Source organism: Pundamilia nyererei, unplaced genomic scaffold, assembly GCF_000239375.1.
Source record: "Pundamilia nyererei isolate P.nyererei 1_Seehausen unplaced genomic scaffold, PunNye1.0 scaffold00265, whole genome shotgun sequence".
NCBI lineage: Eukaryota > Metazoa > Chordata > Actinopteri > Cichliformes > Cichlidae > Pundamilia > Pundamilia nyererei.
The window spans coordinates 354678-363718 of record NW_005187666.1 but is presented as its reverse complement, the minus strand read 5'-3'; the positions used below and the strand labels follow the sequence as shown (position 1 = coordinate 363718).

The following is a 9041-nucleotide window of genomic DNA, read 5'->3' as shown; positions in this document are numbered from 1 at the left end:
GTGTGTGTAAGTCTACCTTTGCCTTGGGCCAAGTTGCGGTTGAAGCCCAGCGGACTGACAAACTCAAAGAGGAAGACGGCGATGGCTGTGACAATGAGCAGCATCACAAACATCATCACCCAAACCGATGCACTGAAGGGCTCTGAGAGGAAGGAGAAGGAGAGAGAGAGGGAGCAGAAAGAGTTAAAGGCAAATCGAGTACACGAGACAGCGAAATATCGTGGAGGAGCAGGAGTGAGGGACGTAGAGGGAAAGTGGAGGCAGACAGACTCGCGGAAATAAAAGAAGAGACGCACACACACACAAAAAAAAACAGGGATGAGGGGGGAGATAAAGTGAGGAAATGATGATAGAGAAGAAACAGAGAGGGGAAAAAGGGATACAGATGGAGTGAGAGAGGAGGGAAGGAGAGGGAGAGTTAGTCACAGAGAGTTTGACGGAGCACATTTCCATATTTCTCATTATTCCCTTGGATGAGAGCTGAGAGAGAGGGAGAGGCCTGGGGCGGGGGAGATGGTAGAGGAAAGGGTTAGAGAGAGAGAAAGAGAGAGAAAGGGAGAGAGAGGGAGAGTGGGAGAGAGAGAGGAACCAAGCCCAGAGTGATCTGCTGTGCCCTGCTGTGGGCATGTGTATGTGATCTATTTGTGTGTTTGGTGTGTAGCAGGGCAGGAGTTCAGAGAGCGGGATGAGTGCCAGAGACATTGAACCCAGACAAATTGTATGTGTGTGTGTGTGTGTGTGTCACTGCATGTGTAAGTATGCGACTGCCAGGGTTAGCCAACCCTGAGAGATTGTGCGCTGAGGTGCCTCTAATATGAGTGCGAGATACTGAACCGTCACTGATACCCTGGCGCAGGCTCAACACACACATTTGCTTAAACACACACACATGCATACATGCACGCAATCATACAATAAGCTTTAACATAAATACACGCACAAAGCATTCACCCCTTAACATACATACGGCCACAGCACCTTTGTTCTCCACACATCCTTGTCTCACTACACAAACGTCCCAATATATAAATATATATAAATATATATGTATGCATATATAATATCGCAAAAATGTCTTGTTTTTGTTTTTCTCACAGCACACACACACGTGCATACTGACACATGGCTTGACACGCTGGGACCAACACACGCATGGTCCAATACATCCCCTCGCTCCCTGCCTCGCTCCAATGACAATACAAGACATTAGGCAACCACAGAGGAGCGCTTCAATTCCTAGTCATCTGAACAACTGGAGAGGAGGAGAAGGCAGGGGAGAGGAAAGGGGGGAGGGGTGTATCAAGAGTGCTTTGTCTGAGCTGACTTTTCAAAAAACAGCTGGCACGCTCCACTTCCTCTGCTCTGGTAGAAATATTAATGTGCTTAGGGTGTTGAGGCTCAGATAAAGTCAAGAGTACAAGTGGAATTTGGCCAGCATATACTGTCTGAATAAAATATTCCATTTTATGTGCAAGACTTCGCCAACATGTAAGCACCTCCCCTTTTCTCTGCCCCCAGTAGTCAACTGAGTTGGGGGACCGCCAGAGAATAAAAAAAAAAAAAAAAAGGGGGTCGAGTTAAAAAGAGAGCGATGGATTTACCGAGGAACGCTGAAGGCGAGACGGTCCCGTTGCTGCGTGACACCATGACGCTGATGCCAGTCTCCACAAAGGGCACAGAGAAGTCGATGACCTCCGACCTCTCCTCGTTAATGGTCAACGAGCCAACGGCCATCTCTGCCTTTTTATACACCACCTAGCAACCAGAGAGAGAGAGAAGCACTGTTATACCGAGAGCATGACTTACTGCCTACACTGTCAGAAATAAATACAGTGAGCTCTGTAAATATTTGGCCAACATCACACAGTTTCACTCTGACTTTTTCCTGCTTTTTATTTTGGATGTGAAATATCACATTGTATCACAGGGTATAACTCGGAATGTCAGTCGTAGTTGGAGGGCAGCTCCAGCCAATCCGATGAAAAGTGAAAGTATAGCTGTCTTTTTCATTGTGCCACCATTTGTAAATGTCTCAGTGTATTGTGACAGAGGGACATTCTGCTCATGAAGATGTCTTTTTTAGTAGGAAATAAAATATTATGCTTTTCTTTTTCAAATGTAATTGTTGAAAGGCTTCTAGTGGTCTGATCCGTGAACGATCTGTGGATCGTAATGTCAGGTTTCATTATCTCTGGTGTAAATTTCAGTTTAAAGGTTTCCCTGTGGCAGCGTTTAGGTTTAATATGATCTGTGGCTGAATAAATCATTTCCAGATAAGATAATTGATAGGAATTGGGTAAGACTGATGGTGTCCTGTCCCCTTTTTAAATCAGGACCCACGGACATAACTGTTCAGTGAAAAGAAACAAGCGGCTGGGCAGTCGTTGCATTTCTGTTACACTTTGAAGCTAATCAAAACAGATTAAAGAGTACCTCCCAGTGCTGTGTTTTGAGATCTGAGAGTGCAAACTGTAGGTTTGAGAGCAAAGCTGATATTCTATATTTTTCATATTGATAACAAACTATGTGAAACAACCAGAAACATTGAACTGATCCAGCTAATCGCATTGTTTTTATAGCCAAAGTCTAAAACATGCCTCGGTGCCCCCAGGGCTCCATCGTTGTCCTTAAAGTAATAAAAAGAAGTCATTAGAATTACAAGTTCCCTCATTAGAATTAACACAGGCACTGCAGTTTATTTCAAGTTCATCCCACTTAAACAGTATTGCTCTTGTACTGAGACATTAATTAATTTAATTAAAAAAAACAATTGCGATTACTGAGCCTCTTTAAAAAAAAACCCCATTAGCAATCCATTTTTTAAGAATCACTTTTATCGGTATTAAAGGAAATGAAAGTGGGAAAAATGCCCCCCCCTCTTACGGCTTATTCATTTTTACTTTGCTAAATATTATTGTTTAACTGGCCCCTTGCCTCTCAGCCCATTCACGTTTCTGGGACCATCAATTAATACTCATTTGGCCAAACTAGCATGGCTCATTTACCCACGATGCCCTGACAGACCGGTTTATGGTTAGTGCGATAGGTCTGTCACCCCTAACTTGTCATTTGTCAACAAGTGTCATTACTAATGTGAAGGAGCATATTTTACACTGCATCTTTTAATAAACGTAACTAAATGTGGGTATTTGGGAGTCTCGTTTGGTGCCTAAACCAAAGCAGAAAGTGAAAATAAGCCAAATTAAATACAAAACACAAAGATCCCAAGTGTCCAACCTTGAAGCAGATGGCCTATAGCAGCAGAAGACCACACAAAGGATCTGAGGCTACAATTTGCACAGGCATACCAACATTTTCCTGGTCTTATCAGTCTGGATTTCTAATGTGATTTTTGGAAGTAAAGGTCAACAACATGAAACCATGGATCCATCCTGTCTTCTGATGGCTGCTTCAGGATAATGCGCCATGTCACAAAGCTCAGATCAACTCAAACTGGTTTCTTGAACATGACAGTGAGATCAGTGTACTCAAATGGCCTCAACAGTTGACAGATTTCCAAACAACGGAGCACCTTTGGAATGTGCTGAAATGCGATTTTCACATCTTAGACAATCAAAATCAGCGAGCAATGTTTCGAGCGGCTTGCTAAAACTGTTCCATGAAGAATTTCGGTAGTTCTGAAGGCAAAAGGGAATCCAACCCAGTGCTGGCAAACTGTAACTAGCTGTAACTAGCTACTAAGTGAAAACGTGGGCATTGTTGATTTCTAAAGGCAGCCAATATATCTGTGTGCCAGTATGTGAAGGAACCAACTCTAAATGACATCTCGTGTGTAATTAGGAAACGCAGGTGGCATCTCACAGAACATCATTATATTACGCCCGGAGAGAGAACAGGTTTCATTTTGCAAAAGTAGCCTGGTAGCGTAAGCATAAAAAAAACTTAGCAGGCAGCACTATGTCACTGCTATACTTAAAGTTCTATTTCATATCATTGTTAATTGAAATGCTTGCACAGAAAGTCAGACTCACAGAATATACATTCATTTATTAAGACAGAGACAGGCAGTACCTCTCCAACCATGCCATTCCAGACGTTGTTGATCTTCTTTCCATGTTTCCCATTGGTGACCAGGTAGAGATCATAGGTAAACTTCACATTCCTGGCTATCTTCTTGAGAATGTCAATGCAGAAACCTTTGCAGCACTGCTTAATATAAGCGCCTCCTGATGTGCTGTTACTGCAACAAGCATATGCACAAACAGAATTAGGTCATTTTTTATATCAGAGGACATTTGAGTGTTATGTGTGTAACTGTGCGAGCTGCCTACTCGCTCCACATCTGGTGGTTCCATCAAACTGTAAAACTAGAATTATGACACTACTAAAGGGTAGAGAGAGCTTTCAGTCTGTGTGTGAGGGACTGTGTGTTTCCCTTAGTGCCAGCTACCCAAACCAGATGAAAACACAGGGGTGCCGAGCATAAGCTACTGGGCTTTAAATAGAGCCAGGCTCTACAGAACAACCAACCCACATAATTAAAATATCAGCTGTCCTTTCCTCATCTGTCTTCTGTGTCCTTTTCGCTCTGCCTCCTCGGTGTTTCTCAGCTTTCGTCTGTAGGAAGATGCTGCCCCAAAAAACTCCGCAGCCGCACACATAGGATGCACAGAATTCGAGCCGGTGTTTAAGTAAACTTTTCTGACAGCCGTCCCCGAGGACCTCAGAGCAGTGAACTAAACTGCATTGTTGGATCAAATGATTCTCATAATCTATTAAACCCTACCAGCATTTTCAAAAGCATTTCCATGAAAAGTTAATTCCGTTCCCATGTCAGCAATCTTTGATGTAGCGTACTGTATGCGGATGGGAGCAGCAGCTCTGTGACCTTTTCACTTGCCTTTTTCGCTGACTCCAATTCAGGAGAAAGTTCATGAAGAACTGAGGGATTCACGCGCACAGAACACCGAGAACGACTGTCAAAGACACGACACATCAAAGGATTAACAGATCCTTTAACTGCAGTCGACTGTATCTGCGGCGCATCATTACTGCGTGTACGAGAGAGACAGAAAGAGCCAGAGCAAGCATCGTATACGTACGCGTGAGGGAGTCTGAGTATGTAAAATCTCAGTGTCGCAGGTGTTCTAATGCACACATACTGTATGCATTAGTTTTTCCCAGCTGGGCTCTCTCTGAACATGCAAACACACAGACACATATACACACACACCAACAGGCTGTCTGAGGGTCACATATAGCACATCTCTTTGATTATTTTCATAACAACAAACAGATGCAAATGATATGGAAGTAGTGACTGTGTAAATGTAGCAGCTGTAGGGGGTTAGATACTGTATACAGATGTATGGACATCTGCACATGAAGTGCTGCACATAAACATGACAATTGTAGAAGAAACTTGTCTTTTTACCTCAGATTTTAGAGCAATCCCCTCTAGCGGATGACTGGTTAAGGTCACAAGTTAAGCTCTGTATGAGAGGTGATTCAGATGTCTAATAGTCCTTGCCTGCAGTGCTGATAATCTCAGAGGTTGTTATGATGCATCCATTTCTCTGAGGCATCTCCCGTCTGCCTTCTTTGAGTTCTACAGATGCAAAACCTTTAATATGGTGGCTTCCGGCTGTTAAAGAAATCTTCAAAGAAAGTAATTACCGGTGAGTTTTTGCACTTCCCCTGTGGTTAGCAGTGACAGTCCTATCCTATCCCATCTATGCTAACCCACGCTAATGACTATCCTGAACAATTTCAACTATTTTCTGCTGTCTGGATGAACCGACGCATTGATGACACAGAATGCTTCAGAAAAGAGATGTTAGTTGAACATTAGGGCTGTGTTGTGGTTAATGAAAGCACACATATGGTACTCAATAAGTGACAAAATTAACCTCAGTCGATTATAATGCATATTTAGGGGCTCCAAACTGGACATCCAAAATGTGCAAATGAGCAAAATAGAAAAGCTGCCTTATCTTGTCACGGAGAGCCACTGGTCGAGGTGTCCATTTGTAAAGTAGATAAATGGAGCAAATCCAAGAGGAGTTTAATTGAGAAAGTTCTACTTTCACTGTATATCTGAAAAATATCTTCTTTTTGTTTATACATTCAAGACGGCATGCGACATATTTCAGCCTCTACAATAATGCCTTTTAAGTTCTTTCAAAGAGAAGAGTCCTCAGTGTTGTTTGACATGCCGCTGCTGAAAAAAGGCTCAAAAGCTCTCTGCTGGGCTGACTTAAAAACAAATGTCATGTACGTTAAAACACATTGAACTGATATGACATCTGAGGAATCTATATTTGATGTTATTAAAGGCCTATTATCAAAAATATCTTTTCATCATTTTCATCTTAAATCAACTGAAAAATTATCAATTTGTTGCAACACAAATGAGATGCAGTGCAGAACAAACATCAATCAATGAGGTGGACAGTAACAGTAAAAGTGTACTATGCTGTCATATATATATATATATATATATATATACGCACACATAAAATAATCACATTAAATGAAGTAGCATGGCAAAGCCTGTGTGAATTTGTGATACTGTTGTCAAGAGTGCTGATAGCAGATAAAAAAATGTTCTGGGATCCAGATAAAGACATCAGATATCAGATAAAGACTTGCTAAAAATAATGATAAGAAAAAATTTTAAGCAAACGGGTATGAGGGTTGTTTTTAATGTGAGTGAGGAATCAAGATATTCAAGGGAATATTTTACAACACAGGATATGGAGCAATTCTGCTTTCCCGCCTGGAGTAGAAAGGACATTTTGCTGTTGGGGAAGAGCAAGAGCAAAAAAAAAAGAAAAAAAGAAGAAGAAGTCAAGGCCAGGTGAAATGACGACGAAGCTGCCGCAGGGAGCAGAGAGCTAAGTGGCCAGTTGTAGCAGAGCACAAAGCACAAGCTGGTGAGTTTGGATAGGCCGCAGCCTGCAGATATGGACGCACGACTCCCCGAGGAGCCTTGAGCGCCAGGACCAGAATTTAGAATTTGATGCGAACAGCCACGGTTAGCCAGTGAGGAAGAAGAGTGTGGAGGAGGTGGGGAGCGCAGGGAGAACTTGGGGAGGTTGACGGCAGGGCAGGCTGCAGCGTTCTGCTGAACAGAATACTTTACGAGGCCGGCTTGGTGGATGTTGCAGCACTCCAGATGGCCGATGACAAAAGGTTGGGCAGCGTCCCACATGAAACATCTTTTCATTTTCTGTCTCCAGGCGTGGTGCAGGCTGGGGTTTGTTCTTTTTTTTATAACATAAATTAACCTCTGCTAAAATTGTTACACATAACTGAGTGCCCCGGAGTTGCCCAGAAAGCAAGATTATGTTCTTGGTATGAAAACAAAAAAGGCTGAAAGAAATTTAATGCCTCTGATGATCAACATTTTCTAATCTACTGAACACTGTGTTGATGCCAAGATAAGGTGCTTGTTTCACAGAATACCACATATCAATAATAAGTTTATAGATATAGCACCAAATCACAATAGCAGTAGCCTCAATGTGCTTTTTATTGGAAGGTAAAGACTATAATCAGACGGCTGCCTGTGAGCAAGTACTTGGCGACAGTGGGAAGGAAAAAGTTCCTTTTAACAGGAAAAAATCTCCAGCAGAACCAGGCTCAGGGAGGGGTGGACATCTGCCACTAGTGGCTGGAGGTGAGGGGAGGGAGACAGGACAAAAGACATACAGTGGAAGAGAGTCGAATAATAACTAATGATTAAATGCACACTGGTGTAGAGAGTGAAAAAATGAAGAAATACTCAGTGCATCATGGGTTGCCCTAGCAGCCCAGACCTGTTGACATAACTAAGCCTAACTAAGAGAAGGTTTAGGGTCACCTGATCAAGCCCAAAAAGCTTTATCCAAACAACTGTCTTAAACCTAGTTATTTAGTATACTGCATGTACTTTTCACATGTACAGTATATAATTTAAATCATCAGTCCATCAATTAATCAATTAATAAACAGTTAAATGTAAAAATTTATTTAAAAAAATACTTTTCTATAGAAAAACTGTCCAAATTTCAACTGGAATTACCACCTTTGGGTTTTTGGCCTCTGCAAACCAATCATGATGAGGTTTACAGCCATATCAGTCCAGATTTATTATGTATATTCCATGCAGGCTCTGATATAGTTTCAAAGATGGACAATATTAAAAATGGCCACAATGTCCCCTTCTGTTCCTGAGCTGTGACACAGAATAATAGCTACAAAGTGTGTTGCAGAACAGCGAAGCTGTTGCTCGACCTTTTGGATATAAAATGTCATTCTCTCATCATTTTATCCTGTTATAAAATTATGTGAAGTTTTTGTTATAATTGTCTTGTGAATTCTTGAGTTTAAAAATGTGTTTTGTGAGGTCAAAGTGAGCTTTGACTCTAAGACTCAAACTCAAACCTTGAGTCAGGCTGAACATCTGTGCCAGATGCAATGAAATTTAGTGTTCCTGTGACACTGCAATCAAAACAATGTTGTGTTAAATTTCCAGAATATACCCCCTTCATAAGAATGGGATGGACAGAAGTACGTGATGACGCACGCTGAAAAAAAGGGATTGGCCAACTCTTGGATTTACGTAAGCATCTTGCGTGTATTTAACATAAGTGCCTCATGCTTTAAAGTTAAGTGTAACTATATAGTGTAGAAACTACATGATATGCAGAGAGGCTAGATTAAATTGTTCATATCATGTTCGAGTGAAGCAAGTCAATAACTTTCAGTTTCGTATGCTTTGGATCGTGGTTTCAGGAAGGCATCCATCTCAGTCAATTCGAGTAGGCTCCACTACTTTTTTTGGTATACTGAAAAAAGTAAATTGGGTGTTTGTTACATTAAAAACAAAATGACATGTCTAAATTAACTTGTAATTTAAACACAATAATTTCATGCTTCTATGAACGTAATTAAATCATGAAGGATCTGTACGAAATTCAACAACTTAATTTGTTCTTGTTGAGATGACCTGGTACAATCTAGTAAGAGCGGTTAGTTGCTGAACTCATGAAATTCACAAGATCGCACGAGATGTCAAACTGCAGGAAAATCACTGG

General features: G+C 41.5%; 1 protein-coding gene across 1 annotated transcript in view; it reads right to left on the bottom strand.

Moving 5' to 3' along the window:
• The window catches only part of grin2ab (glutamate receptor, ionotropic, N-methyl D-aspartate 2A, b), a 119707-nt gene that overhangs the window by 15157 nt on the left and 95509 nt on the right, over positions 1–9041 (bottom strand). The window contains exons 11-13 of the mRNA XM_005750193.1: positions 4033–4201; positions 1602–1755; positions 17–142 (exon numbers count right to left, since the gene is read on the bottom strand). Coding sequence (XP_005750250.1) covers positions 17–142; positions 1602–1755; positions 4033–4201 — 449 coding nt within the window. The remainder of the gene's footprint in view (positions 1–16; positions 143–1601; positions 1756–4032; positions 4202–9041) is intronic.